The sequence below is a fragment of the Ischnura elegans genome, chromosome 3 (genome assembly GCF_921293095.1).
Source record: "Ischnura elegans chromosome 3, ioIscEleg1.1, whole genome shotgun sequence".
NCBI lineage: Eukaryota > Metazoa > Arthropoda > Insecta > Odonata > Coenagrionidae > Ischnura > Ischnura elegans.
In genome coordinates, this window is record NC_060248.1 from 35,330,878 (window position 1) to 35,346,582 (window position 15,705).

The window sequence follows — 15,705 nt, forward strand, 5'->3', positions numbered from 1 at the left end:
TAAATTTTAGTCCTTCAATTGTTTTCGCGGAGTTGTGTGTTGCAAAGTGGAATTGTATTTTCCACAAGAGAAAAATATAAATATATTCTTGTGCTTTTACCTTACCACTCCAGTGCCCAGATATGTCTGATGACGAGGACTTCATTGCCGTAAAGAAAGCTAAAACAATTCATTATGGTTCTCTGGAAGAACAAGAACAAATCCGGCTTGCAGCCCTCGCCAAGATCAAATCGGAGGCAGAAGGAAATGGCGGGGCCAGCGATGGTGTTACCATACCCGTTGAAGCAGGAAATATTAACATATCCGATGGTACATATATTTTTCCTTTTTATTCTAACTAGGCTGATTGTCTTAACGCTTTAACGATCAGTTGTAATCATGGGGCACGACATGAAGTTATCATCGTGTATTTAAGGGAATGCCGGCTAGATTATTTTCTGAAGTTTAAGTACACTTAATTTTCCTCGTCCCCCCTTCATTATGGCGAGCTTTTGCTCTTTTACTCATGTTGCAATAACCTTTTCAAACAATGTTATTTATGTATTTTTGTTTTATTTTTATAGAATATATGGACTTGGAAGATGAAATGTCTAGAGATAGACAAGCCCTTCTGGAAGAGTTTGAGCGTAGGAAAAGAGCGCGTCAGATTAACGTTTCAACGGATGACGAGGAAGTGAAGAGGAATTTAAGACAACTAGGTGAACCTATATGCCTCTTCGGAGAGGGTCCAGCAGATCGAAGAAGCAGACTGCGAGACCTTTTGGCTAGGTATAGTATCAGACGAAATAACGGTGCATTTTATGCTAAATCGTGGGGCAAATTTTATTTGTGTTTTGACCATTGTTTTGCAGTGGATGAGAGATTGTTACAGGAACGATATTTTCTTAAATAAAATTCAGGTTGGGGGAGGATGCCATTAAAAAGAAGCAAGAAGAAGAAGAGGAACGTATCCAATTGGAGAAAGATCAGGAAACTACTTGGTATCACGAAGGACCACCAGCTCTTCGTATTTCAAGAATGTGGATTGCTGGTAACCTCATTTTTTTATTTAATCCGTAACAAATGACCTTTATTATAGCATTTTTTTCGCATTTCATCTCATTCATGAAATATAATTAACATGAATTATTTGTATAAATGTGTGTCAATGAAAAATAACTACATTTGTTAGGATCAAAGAAATTGTAAACTCTGGTAGTTCATTTGGTAGAATTTGTGCATTGAAAATTGAAATTAAAATAAAAACTACTAACATACAATATCACCTCATGAGTTTAGCAGTTGCTGGTCATCATCAGTTTTAAATGTACATTTATGAATATTTACATGCACATGTTCCTATAATGAAGTTTTTACGTACTGTTTGGTCACCCAATATTCCTTAGATTCCAGGTGAAGCATTTTCAAAGCGTGTGAAAAAAAATGCATAACTAGAATGTGGGAAGTATTAAGTAATAGCTGTAGCTGTATAACTAAGGAAAACTTGAACATAATATCCATGCAGAATATCAGGTATCATATATGTATTGTCATAAAATGTTAAGTGTGGAAAACTGTGCATATGCACAGTCATTTAGATGAGGTGATATATTTTAGCACCATAGGAGATGGATCTCTCATATATATTTAAATTATTATTATTCTATAATTAACATTAAGTGTAACTAAGCTGCAATTATTGGATTCCTTGGAAGAAACTATGTACCTGTTTCTCCAAAATATTTTTATTTGATGGTGCTATGATTGCTAATGATTTTTGTTGTGTTGATCCCATAATGCTTAAGCAAAAGCTGGCATTCATCGAATGAAGAATATTATTGGATCAGCACTACAAAAATCATTGGCAATTATAGTACCATTGAATCTCATTGTATTTTCCCTGAATCTTTTTTCACATTGTAGTTTCTTTCCCATTTCCCCCATATTTGTACTTTTTTAGGTCATAAATTTCATTATTTTTTTTGGTGAGTCCCTCTTGTCTGCCCAACCTGTGTTTCTAGCCATAAGTTTCTAGCCATAGTTTCTAGCGAATAATCTGGTCAGTAATAATTCCCTATATGAATACAGGGTGTCCTATTTATCTTGACAACCCGAAATAACTTTTTGTCCAGATGCAAATTCAAAAATGTGTCAAGCAAATGTTCATTAGCCGTCAGGGGGACATTAATCAGCATGATTGCCTTCCTTGTTGCTTGTACTTGTGTATTGCCTTCCTTGCTTTGCTATGTACCAAGATATGAGCAGCGGTATGTCTTTTTTAAATGGCACCCTATATTTTTTATTTGGCAATTCATTTCCTCTCCTAAAGACTTATCCAAAAATGTAGCACAGTGGACCATTAACATAAACACAGCATCATGAAAACATAAGAAACTTGTCTACTTACTGGAGTTAGCAGTAAACAAATGACAACCAAGTCAAAACATAACACAAAAGTCACTTTGAGCCCGGAAACTTTCCAACCTTAGGCAATTTTAATAGATAATTGTTAAGAGATGTTTCCCTGAGCTCTGTGCCTGATACATGCATTGGTCATCACAGATGATGTAAAACTCCTGACTACTCGTATAGCATCTAGGTCCCTGTGATGTCACGTGGAGTGGCATCGCATGGGTGCCAATCTGGCCTTTTTCAAATGAGCTTAAAATTGACTTTAAACATCTAAACTGGGATTTCTAAAACCAAATTATTTGTATATTATGGATACACTAATGGTGGGTAATGAATCACAATCGATGCCTTTCATTTTCTTTGATGAAGAAAACTACCCTATTCCACATATAATTTTTGGTTTTTTCCCTGGCGAACAATTGCAGTGAAGTTTTCTCCAGTTTCCAGGAAGGAGAAATGGTGGACCTGACCTGGTGCGAAGCCCGAGAAAACTTCACTGCTACCCTATTCCACACTCGGATCCCTATAGTATATGAACTTCACCACTCAAACCACCAACCTTCACCCGTCCTCCTTATCCACATTACCTACTTCCCCTCAACCATCTTGTGGTATAAAATGAACGCTGGCTTGTATGGAGATGGCAGTGTAGCTTGAAAATGACGTGGAACGCGTCGAAACAGCGAATATTGAAATAAGCGTGGAAAGTACAAAGTCCCTTATTTTATTTTAGCATCCATCATTTAAGATTATCGCTACTTTTATGCATGATTTAGTGCCATGCTCAGTATCCATGTGCCAGAATAATTATATCCTTCGCCCTGTATGTACTACAGTGAGTCCTCGTTCTACGTCACCCCGTTTAACGTCATTTCGCGATAACGTCACGAAAATTTTGAGACCGTCATTCGTTTATCGCACCTACGCTTCGCGATAATGTCAAGTCTTTTTAATTTCGCACGAAAAAAAAGGCGAAGCTGCGGGCGTTGCAGGTTGTTCGTTTTGTGGGCGGTAATACAGTCAGTCTAAGCTAAGTGTAAAATGGTGTGTTTATTCTTAATTGCGATTACGGTTTTAGCAAAAATTTCGGCAAAAATGAACTCTTACGTAGGTGCCCTAGGTTTTACTTGACATGATGGTTTTCAGGAACCTAAAAAGTGATTTCAAGGCATTTTTCCGTGTAGAACTCTGAGATTTTGTCATCACTTTTTTTGCCGAGTTCACAACAATTTTGGTTCCTGTAACTGCGACGATGTTTCAGCGATGATGATGCCCAGGCGACGCTCGCCCGGGTGACCACCATAGCGAAGCCGAAAAGCAAATGCTGGGAGATACAAAAATGGAGAAGGATTTACGTCACTGCTGCTATTGTCGCCGATGAAGACAGGAACTCGTATTTATGCGATAGTTTGGCATTCCCACCGAAAAAAATGCCCCAAATATGATAAGCTAACATTTTTTTCGCGTAGGAATTGTGAGGTCTAGGAGCCGATATTCACTTTTTACATTGTTTCTTATGGGATATTATGCTTCGATTAACGTCATTTCGTTTAGCTTCACATTTTTCAGGAATGGTAAGTGACGTTAAACGAGGATTCACTGTACTATGATCTTGTTCAAATGCTGAAACTGTCTAATGTGTTGAATTGCGCGATTGAAGTGGTAATTTCCCATTTTATTTTTTTCTTCCCTGTCTTTCTTTACAGAGTACTCCTTGCCCAGGGCCAAGGCACGGCTGGCTGAAGCACGTGCAGAGCGAGAAGTAGGAGAAGCTACACGGACTGCTAGGCGGCAGGAACTGCAGAAACGTCTCCAAGCCCTCTCCATCCATTCAAGTCAAGTGGGAGATACTCGACCTGTATCACACTGCAGTTTCAGCCCTGATTCAACCATGTTGGCCACAGCATCCTGGTGTGTATACATTGTAATTTTTATAAATAAAAGCGAACAAACTATGTATAAATCCACCAATTTATTTTTGTGGTACTACTAGTTTCGACGCAGCGGCGTCATCATCAGGTACAAAGGCTATAAAGAAACAAACATCCTTATATATCATGTGGTATCGGGAGGAAGAAGGTAGGTGGAAGGGGTGGCTACCTTCTTCCTCCCGATACCACATGATATATAAGGATGTTTGTTTCTTTATAGCCTTTGTACCTGATGATGACGCCGCTGCGTCGAAACTAGTAGTACCACAAAAATAAATTGGTGGATTTATACATAGTTTGTTCGCTTTTATTTATTAGAATGAACCTCCACAAAGTTGAGCCTGTTACGATAGAGATTATTGTAATTTTTAGTATGATCGGCCTAATACAGTAGACTCTCGTTATTATGAAGTCCACGGGACTGAAAAACAGCAGGTTCTTAATAACAAAGTTCCTATGAACGTTTCTATAAGGAATCATTGAAGAAAAAACATATTTTGTCAAAATTTTCTTCTCATCAATCTTCTGTACTTATAGTCGCTCTGCGAAATTGCTTCAGAATCAAGGGTATAATATGCGCGTTTAAATTATGTGCTAATATATTGTTACGGCCCTGCCCGTAACTCCTTTCCGTTCACCCCGATTTCTATTTCCCTTTCCATCTACCCCCGAATTCCATTCCCTAGATGTGAGACGCTAGAAGGTGAGACTCAAGGTTAAATACTCAATTTATTCGTCCAAGCGGGGACCATCGCCAGCTGCACCGGCCCAGGGCCGTCTTCCCAAACTTTCCACAGCCATTATCCCATTAATTTCTTAAGATTAAATTCCTTTCCCTCGATGCAGGCCGCTCCCAAGGTATCGCAAGCGACCTGCATAAGCGCTAGGCCATTATCTCTTGGACTGTGGTTGTTGACTCTTTAGTGATGCATTCAGATGACCGCATTCTTCCGTCCCCAAGGCGATGCATCATTAGTTGGGCTTATGCGCCTCTTTTCTCAAGCTTGGTATTTTTCCATCTCCCCATCCCCCCTAAAAAGTCATTGTATAGAGGATGCGTCTCTGACGCCACCTCCCACCCCACGTGTAACACCTAGGGCGTGGCATAGAACTTTCTAGAAGCTTTTCCTGCGAGACTATAAATACCCTGTCTTCTGATGAAGACGCTCTCTTACTGTCTGAACTCTGACGGCGAAGCTACGGCCCGTGACCCCTCTGCCAATCACCATCGCGACGCCTACGTGCCATCCACTCGACTTCTCCGCTTGAGGCCCTCGCCCCTGACTTCGGCGCCATGTCACACCGTTTGTGAGTAAATGTACTTGTAGTAATTGGACATTAAATGGAATTATTTAAGATAATGTGTGTTTTCTTTCCTAAAGACCATCCCTATTGACATGCGATCCTAACCCTGAGCAATTACGTCCCTAAACTCCCGCGACTCTCTTCTGAGTACGCGACAATATATACAAACAAGCTCATCTGTTTCATTTTCTCAAAATAAGAATGCGGCATGGTGCACTTGAGGTTTGATATCCTCCCAAATACAATAAGCCCTCAGTATATGAACATGATGCGTTCCTTGAGACCTTGCTTGTAAGATGATAAACCTATGCAAGTCACCAAGGAGTGCGGTTATCCTACAGAATGCAACACTGCGTTACAATTGTGCATAAACTCACGATTGTGACAAACTGATCTAGCTGGGCGTGCGACGCTGCCGAAGCAAAAAAAATTGCTGCCTGCAGGAAGGAAGGACAGGCAAAACGCTGTATAGCTCCTGACTTCATGTTATTACGTATTAAATTTTACTTTGTTCAGATTAATCCTATAGTGTGAGTTCCTCTACGCCATACTGCGTCGTATCGGCCAACTCGGAAGGCACCAAATTTGAAATTTCGGGCACGCTTGAATTTTTCGAATGCTAATATCTCTGAAAGTTGGTAAATTGAATGTGCATAGTAAGAGGACAAACTGTTTGTCCAATTTACGAGCGGTAATTAGTGGGTCGCCATGATTCCACATGAAGGAAGCTTATTATATGATGTTGTGTGAATACTGAAGTATCTCCTATTGAAGAAAGAACCATAATTGACATTCTTGGGAACAGGACATGAGCAGAACTTAAATGCAGCACAATTATTATAACGTAGCGGAGTGTACATCCACCTAAATGCCGTTGCTCATTCATGGAATTTCGTAATAAAGTTCATTTTATTACCGCTGGAACCAGGACTGAGGTTTGTAGTTTCATAATAAAAAAAATTTGAAATAAGGTTTATTTTATTATAGATTAGATGAATCTTTTCGTCGGGACCATTGATTTACTTCGTGATAACGAAAACTTTGTAATGAGGTTGTTCGTATTAACGAGAGTCTACTGTATTCATTTCATTTATGATTCATTTTATCTTTCATCTTATGTATTCTGGATAGGAATATTCTATCAGTGCCTTTCGCTATCATGACAGTATACCTTGTACGTATGTACCATTTTAATTGAAAAGGTTTTCAGAAATAAGATGAGTCGCTATGGATACTGGTGTTATGAAAGGAAGTTCAAATAAAGTAAGGAAGTGAACTTAGTGGTCTCAGAAATCCTTCAGGATAACATACCTCTAGCAATCAGTGTAGGTAATACAAGCTTCAAGGTTTGTTTTTTTTTATTACTGTTGTACTATCATACCAAGAGTGAGATTGTGTGAAGTGGAATGGCATCCTCGTATAAAAATGAGAAATATATGACATCAACAGTAATCATGACAGTTATTGGGTGAAAATAATCCCTGTGATACCCGCTCACACAAGATTCCATAGTTTGTCATCTGCAGCCTCTAGCCCCAGATGACTAACTGTGACCTTGTGGCTGAGCCATCTTTTGGCCAGGGTGGGGGTGAGCCTTTATCATATCAGATCAACTTGTATGTTATAGAATAGTGCGTTGATTTTTGGATGTTGAAATTTTCATTTTTTCAACTAGGAAAAGTCATAAATGTCAATTTGTATTTAAATGGCATTGAGTGCTTATGCACGCTTTTATAAAATTTCAATGGAGATACATACCTAGTCAAAAAGTAGTTGGAAACTACCCAATTTGTATCTGAAAGAAGCCTACAGAAAGTTTTCCTTGATTTGATTCATTCAATACTTATGTTTTTATGGATTTTTATTTTGGATGGTGGGCTTTTCCTATAAAATGGCTCTCAACTTTCCCATATCTCGGTTTATGGATGTTACGAATCTTATTGCCAATTTTATTCTTCTTCCCCAGGAGTGGTTTATGCCGTCTTTGGGAAGTTCCCAGTTGCACATCCCTAAAAGTATTCCGAGGCCATCGTTGCAATGTTGGTGCTGTTGTTTTCCATCCTGAAGCCAATTTGGACAGTGGGAGGAAAAACATTTGTTCGCTTGCCTCCTGTGCTGCTGATGGCTCAGTGAAGTTATGGAGTCTTGACAGGTATGTAATGTGAATGTCTGTAATCTATTTCATTCATTTTCCATCAGTAATAAATGAAAAATGTTGCCAATTCCGCTTAAAAATTAAAAAGACTTTAATATAACCGAAGTTTAGTTAGTTAAAGCATTAAATGCTAAGGGATACCTTAAAAAAAACCAGTTGTCTTACAAGACAACTGGTTTTTTTTACAGTATCCCTTGTGTACAGTACACAAGTGTCAAATAAATTGCATGTATTCATGTGTGTGTTAGGCTAAAACCACCTTCCTTTTTGTGGTCCATGTCCCAATTCACTGGACAAGATACAGTGGGAATCTACACTTCGATAATGTTCTTTGGAAATGTCTCAAATATAGAGGCTGTCCACTTCATTCTAAGGTTCTAATATGTATGACTGTGTATTCATATATTAATAATCAGGGGCAAATCCAGGATTTTTTTCTGGGGGGGGGGGGCACAAGGGTCTGACTGGTCTTCTCCTATTTGAGATTAGAAACAAAATACATCAATTACTGTAGAAAAAATTCTCTTTACTTTTATATTTAGTTATTAATATTAAATTAAATGATTGAGGCTCCGTAATACAAAAAATAAAATGAACGTAGGTAATGATAACCGTATTGTGATATACCGGTGGTAGGTCCATTTTTAAAATTTATTCTACCACATGCCACTTTATTTGCATTTATGCCATATTTTTATGTGCTGAGTCTAAACTCCCTATTGTGTCAATGATCTCCCGTCATTTTTCCAACAAAAGACAGTTACAGTAAAACCTCACCTTAACGAACTCCCGCTAAACGAAGAACTCCGTTCAACGAACAAATGCTATTGGTCCGGCCAATTGCCTATGTAAACACATTAGTGAAAAACCCCGATGAACGAACTCCTCTTTTACGAAAACTCCCGATCAACGAAATGAAATTTCGGCGCGATCGAGTGAAATTCACCTCCCAATAACCAATTTTTCCGGTTAAATTTTTATTTTCATATGAATAATTTAACATTCGTAGCGTTGGAGGGCAAATCAGAGACTTCCACTGAATAAGCCAATCAGAATCGTCATTATTAACCGTAACCATAGCCTTTCGTCGTGTGTTTCCGCCGACCCCAACTCGCGGCTCGCGGCGAATTGCGAAAAATGTTAATGCTGACTTTCGTAAATAACTCAATGTCCCAATATTTACATGCTCAAAGATATGATATCTAGAGCTATGTACTTCGAACGCATTCTTTTGACGGTTGTTTAAGATACTTTACAGAATTACAACGCGTCAATTCCGAGAAGCATTTTTTTTCACTGGCCGCCATCTTGGATAACTTCTTTAAAATTTAACTAAATTACGGAAGATACAATGTGCGCGCTAGAAGATGAAAGCCAAAATTTGTATCTCTTAATTATCTTTAATATATGACTCAGTAGTTACTCTTGTTTCATTCACATTGTTTATTTCAACATCATCTAAAAAATAGGAGAAACTTTTGCATTTGCCGCAATCTTGGATAAAAAATATTCGCACTTAAGACACGAAAGCCAACATTTCCCATTGATCTAGACGTTACTTGAATTGAGTGCTTTATACTAAAGGTCAGTCTCTGTCTGTCGGCGATTGTAGCGATGTCCTAACGTGATGTGAAGCGGTGTTGATTTTCTCCTGAGAAAAAGGTTTGCGACGCCCGTCAATTGTTGCATGAAGAAGACGACACAGTCTAAACATGCCATGTTTAGACTGGGCCAATGGTGATGCCTCACCCCTGTGGTAGCAGCAAAAATCCATGAATGACAGCGGGATTAATTCAGCGGTGGTTGGCGGGAGTTGATGCACTCATGGGGAAAGTAGATTTCTTCCTCGATCGCTGCACGGGCCCAAACATAGGACTAACAATAAAAAATGTGCGTGTTATTTTCTTCCCCCAACTGCAATAGCTAAGTTGCGACCTCTCGACCGAGGGGTCATTTCTGCGGCAAAGCGGCATTACCGTCGGATTTTAGTGGAGTTTTTTGTTTGTCGAATGGATGTAAGGGATCGGCGAAATTGAAGAGGACCATTTTGCAGGTAATGCAAGGGCTTTGCAAAGCTTGGAAGCGTGTCGCACCTGTCACCATATTTAGTTATTTTGCAAAAACCGGGTTTGCAGTCAACAGCATCATTATCGTGACTTATTTTACTTCAAGAACTCCTGCATGAGGCCTTCCAAGCTGTTTTCTTATCGGGAGTTGTCAATCCGGTTTGCAGTCAACTGCGACCACGCGATGGAGAGTGATGACGAAAGCCGTGAATCCTGGCAGGGTCTCTCAAAAGTCATGAATATTGAAGGGTCGTTTGATGAGTTCACTAGAATAGACTCAAATTTCGTAATCCGCGAAGCCAGCGAACTGAGGGTTGCAGAATATAATTTCTCGAAAACTCATTTTTCAAAATCGTGACGTATTTTACTTCGAGAACTCCTGCATAGGGCCTTTCAAGATGTTTTCTTATCGGCAGTTGTCTATCCGGAATGCGATGGAAATGATGCTAGTACAATGAATTATTTACGAAGCCTGCGACCGCAAATATTGCTATGGAGTTTTCTGGATTCGACTACTATAAAGAAATGCTGCCACCCACTGAGCTTTAATGGGTCGACGAAAGTCGCACTCGCGCCGTTATGGTAGAGCGATCTTAATTTCATGATGAAGCTATAATTGGCGCTGTTACTTTAACTTTATATTAGTAATGGTCAAATCTATCGAATTCTTAATTTTTCAGTGTAAACTTCGCGAATACATGTACTCTATTTCAAATATTGAGAATAAAGGGATGGCCTCGCACTCACCGCTACGTTGCATACATTTTTGAAAACCGATGAAAAAGCACGCGAAGTGATTGAATATTACGAACTGAGGCTTCTTAAATGTGGTCTATTGCCCGCGATTTGCATTGCAGCTGAAGAAATAAGCACTGTTTTGAAGTATGCGAAGGTAGAATGAAGATAACGCATGCAGACTTGCTTCAATTTCCGAGCCCCTAGAATGATGCAACGTGCGCATCGCCTCCGGGGAACGAACTCCCGATCAACGAAACGGCAAAATTTCGGTCCCTTGAGTTTCGTTTAAGAGAGGTTTTACTGTACTTTAAACGACGAGGAGCTTGTAAATATTGTTTTAATGGGCTAATTTAGCATTTATTTCTGTGTTTTGTGGAAAGGTTATCATTCAGTGCTTTCTTTGATTACTCATTTATGTTTCATAATTCATCAGTCATTTCATACATCATTAGTTACTGTATATGTCTGAATATGGTCCCCCCTTTTTTTCCAAAAATGCCCGTGATAAAAGTTAAGGGGGGGACTATATTCAAACCCATCTTTTTAATTTTTTCGCGAAGCTCAAGCCTCAAAATTAGGGGGGGGGTATATTCAGAGGGGGACTATATCCGGAGGAATACGGTATTAAGAGGGTAATTTTTATTTGGAATTTTGTATGGGGGTCGGCAGATTTTTTAAAAAAATTTTCAAATAAAATGAGTAAATTTTTCATGTTACTTAAAAGAATTTCGAGTCATCTCTCAACACGTTATCCCAAAACTTATAAATTTAGTTCTCTTTTAAAAAACCGTGAATGCAAAAGTTCGTAAATATCCCTCCCTTCGAAGATATCTGATCATTCTTCTCATTAGTCTACTCACTGGTAGCTCAGTCATGGTTTTGTGTGGCGCCCCTTGGTCGCTCTGTGTGTTTGGAGCACATCAGTTTTCTCTCCTGCCTCTCTTTGTTCGTCCTTTTTTTCAAGGTGGTCGCAGGGAGCGGGGAGGGAAGTGGGGGGTTAGATCCCGGCCGTAAGTTCTGTTTGGTGGCGCACCTGAGATGCACTCAACGCGTACCGTCACAGTACATATTAAAAATGTTGTTTATTTTTTATCTCTTTTAGTGAGGCAGGCCGATATATCAGCTTTTGCTGCTTGGGCAAAAAGTGAGGCGGGCCTATATATCAGCTCTTACGTGATACGTTATTTAATTTGCTATAACTTAGTACATTGATACATTTTATTTTAGTAAACGTAAAAATATTTGGCAATATTAACCAGTTTAACCTCAATAATTAAAAAAAATGCTCATGGATATGTAATAAATTAGCTTTGTATTGTTTTTTTCCTAATTGCTACATAGTATGAAAATACCCTCTGCATGTCTCGCAGGTACACCAGGAAGAAGGATAGCACTAAGAGGGTTAAGCATCTGGGGGGGCCTGAGGGCCCCCCCCCCTAAGTCTGCCTAAGATAATAATGCATATTGTGTATTGGACAGCAAATAGAGATATGTTAAGATGTATGTAATACTGCTTATGTCTTTAATGACTAATATTTGTTCATTATCTTTTCCAAGTGAGGATTCATTGGCAGACATTGAAGGTCATGCACCTCATCGTGTATCAAGGCTCGCATTCCACCCATCTGGACGACTCTTAGCCACCTGTGTGCATGATGCATCTTGGCGTTTGTGGGATCTCGAGCAGAAGATGGAAGTGCTACATCAAGAAGGCCACGCCAAAGCAGTCCATTGCTTATCATTCCAAATTGATGGCTCTGTTTGTGCCACAGGGTGAGTTAATTCAGTAATAACCTCCTTGCCCATTTAGTGAGTTGAGGTCGTTGGAACTGAAGAGATTCAGAGAAATTTCAAAGGAGTCCTACGCTCGGATCCAAAATCACATTTAATATGAAATTTGAAGAAACGGGTAGATAAAAGGGAAAGCTAAGTAACAACAAAAAAATCTTCCTTTTATGGCTGTTCTTTCGTAACTTTAAAATATGCATTAATAAAGATGAAAGTTTTACTGTCCACTTTTGGTGATATAAGGTGGTGACATTATTTCAGTTTTTTTATTTCATTTGCTCTGATAAACTTTTCGCTTTGAAGGGAAGGAATTTCTCACAATACTTAAATTACACAAAGCCCATGCAAGAGGTGGAGTCGACCCTGAGAAGCGTTGAACTGCTTGGCATGTCATCAACTTAATCTGTGAAAAGCGTCAATGTTTCACTTTGAACAACTCAAGAAGTAGGTGACAGATCAAAAAATGGAAGAATGTCTTTCTATTTTTATATCTCTATCAGAAATTAATATTGGAAATCAGAATCAGAATTGACAATGAAAGAAATTTGGTGATCATACCCATTGCAGTATTATGCCAATAAATGTGATAAAATGTTCATTTTGCTATGAACTTCATTAAGTGCTAATTTTTTCATCATATTTTCCAGCGTTTCTCCAATGGCATATGGTTTTGTGTGTGAACATTTCAAATAAGACCAACTGATCTGCTTTGCAGTAATGCAGAGCAAAGATGGCTAACTCAACTTCAATTGAAAAGCATTTCATTCCCAAATTTTTATCTGTTTTTATTTATATTTCTTACAATTTTCTTGGTAGTGAATTTTCTTTAAATGTACATCATTGAATTCAAATTTTCGTTTTGTTTAAGTCTTAAGGCTCAAAATTATAGCAATTATGAATATCCCCAAGCATCTGTTGTGGTGAATGGAAAAAAGTGTGCTTCCAAATGAAGATTAATGCTTGATATTAGCCTGTTAATTATTATAATATAATGATTAGGAGAAATGTTCCTTACTTATCAAAATTATTTAGCTTCTTCTGGCTTTTGTCCTTTCCTTCGGTCTGTAGTGAAAGTTATTAACAGCTCTGTGCTGTTCCCTTCATTCAAACTGGTGTAATGCGGGTTTTAAACTGGCAAATTTGATAGACTATCTAAGCCATGTGATACTTAAGCCACATCATGCCATTTAAAGAAATTGTTGACAAAAAAATTCCACATTTATAGGTTTTACATAATGTAAAAAGCTGCTATAAAAGTGTTAAGGTATTAATTTTGATCGGTTTCATATTGGTGTCTGAAAGTCATCATCTGTCATGATCTTTTCAATCAGAGTCAGCTGCTCCTTGACTTAATTATCATTACTTTGACTGCTACCACTTGACTTTATTTCACTAAACATACCATGCTGTGTTTTCCCATAAAATTCCTGTTTATGTATACATATCAGTGGCGGCTGGTGGTAATTTATCTAGGGTGTGCATTACAGCAGATATAGGATGATTTAATTATATTATGTTAATACTAATCCATGAGCATCATATTTCGTCGTAATAGAATACATAGCAAGCAAAACATATCACTGGTACACTCTACCCTTTAAATTGCATGAACAGAAATAATATTAGCATGCATGAAAATAATTATTCTAAGCACACCTTAACAAGTGACGGTAGGTGAAATTCATTCTCATGGTTCATTCTCCTTTCCTTACACCCTATGAGGAAGTAGTGTAGAAAACGGCCATACAGATGACTCTGTAGACGGACTATAAGATCCTGGGCGCAGGTAGTGTAGGAGGCAGCTACGCCACTAAACTACCTGCGAGTCACTCAACAAAAATATGCGCGTGCGCACTCGCATGGTTTTGAGTCTGCTCCCATCACCCATTTGAACAGCACATACCCCCCCGCTTACTTCGTCCCGCCAGAGCACCCTCAAGCAATCGCATAGACCGAAAATGCGCCCGGAGCGATACCACGGGATCGCACACTTGTAGAGCGGTGAATTTGAAAAGGAGGTAGCTGTAGCATTCGGATATTCATGTTTCTTGCATATGCAGACAAGATTTTTATCTTTCTCATTGCAAAGGAATAGTTTTATTTTATAATTCATTCATCTTTGGGTGTGCACTTGCTAACATGCGTATATGCACGCGCCGCCACTGATACATATACTACTGCTTTGCCATTGATATAACGTCAGGGAAATTCAAAATGTAAAGTTGTGATTAACCCTTTTGGTGCCAGCCTTTTTTACCTGGTATACATACGCAAAGAATGCCAGGGCTTTTTTGATGAATTTGCACGATTTTACTTAAAATCTTATAAAAATTCTAATTTGAATGTGTTGAAGCTAATTTTTTTATTTAAACTTCTAATACTTACGTCATTGATTAATAAGTTCACCTATGTCGTTATCTCTTCTGTACAATTTGGGAAAAATATTTAATTTTTAAATTAATTTAAATACACCGGGCTGATATATCGGCCCGTGGCATTCTTTGCACATACCCTTCGGGCCGATAGATCGGCCGGCTGGCACTAAAAGGGTTACCCCTGATAATCTTGTCTTGGTTTGAAGTCACCTCTTCCCCTGTAATCATTGGTTTTTTGGACATTTCAGTGGTACCGATGCCTTTGGACGTGTTTGGGATCTGAGGACAGGACGCTGCATTATGTTTATGGAGGGGCACATTAAGGCTATCTTTGGCATTGATTTCTCACCAGATGGGTATCACATTGCAACTGCAAGTGAAGATAATACGTGTAAAATATGGGATCTTCGCCGAAGGACATGCCTCTATACCATTCCAGCCCATCAGAACTTACTCTCGGATGTCAAATTTCAACGCACCGGAGGTCATTTCCTTGTCACTGCATCATACGATTGCACAGCTAAGGTATGCATATTTTTTCTTAATTTTTATGATATGTAGTACTTTGATTCAACATTAAACGTAATAAATGGTCATATTATTTTAGGGGCCGCTGTGCTACTTAGTGTCATTTGCATAACTACGATAGACAAGTCCTTTTTAGTATGTAGTCATATTTTAATGCAGAAAAATGTTTTACTTTTAATCTAACACATTTTCTCGCATTTTTCACTGTTTCTTATGGGAAAAATATTATATTTACCTCCTCTTCTCCATGTGAGATTCAACTCTCTCCCCTCCAGAAATGGCTGCAAAATTATTACATGCTTGGAGGTGTTGTCTTAAGCCAAATAGAAATTGGCATAAAAATTGTGCTAAGTTTTATCTTACTAAGTTCTATGGTGAAATTATCCGGAATTACCGTATTTCTCCGAATATAATCCCCCTCTGAATAT

General features: G+C 38.6%; 1 protein-coding gene across 1 annotated transcript in view; it reads left to right on the top strand.

The window, feature by feature from the left end:
- LOC124155654 (U4/U6 small nuclear ribonucleoprotein Prp4) overlaps positions 1 to 15,705 on the top strand; it is an 18,103-nt gene continuing 2,398 nt past the window's right edge. The window contains exons 1-7 of the mRNA XM_046529660.1: positions 1 to 309; positions 564 to 768; positions 900 to 1,030; positions 4,098 to 4,302; positions 7,594 to 7,779; positions 12,144 to 12,359; positions 14,998 to 15,274. Of these exons, the coding sequence (XP_046385616.1) occupies positions 123 to 309; positions 564 to 768; positions 900 to 1,030; positions 4,098 to 4,302; positions 7,594 to 7,779; positions 12,144 to 12,359; positions 14,998 to 15,274 (1,407 nt within the window). The 5' untranslated portion in view covers positions 1 to 122. The remainder of the gene's footprint in view (positions 310 to 563; positions 769 to 899; positions 1,031 to 4,097; positions 4,303 to 7,593; positions 7,780 to 12,143; positions 12,360 to 14,997; positions 15,275 to 15,705) is intronic.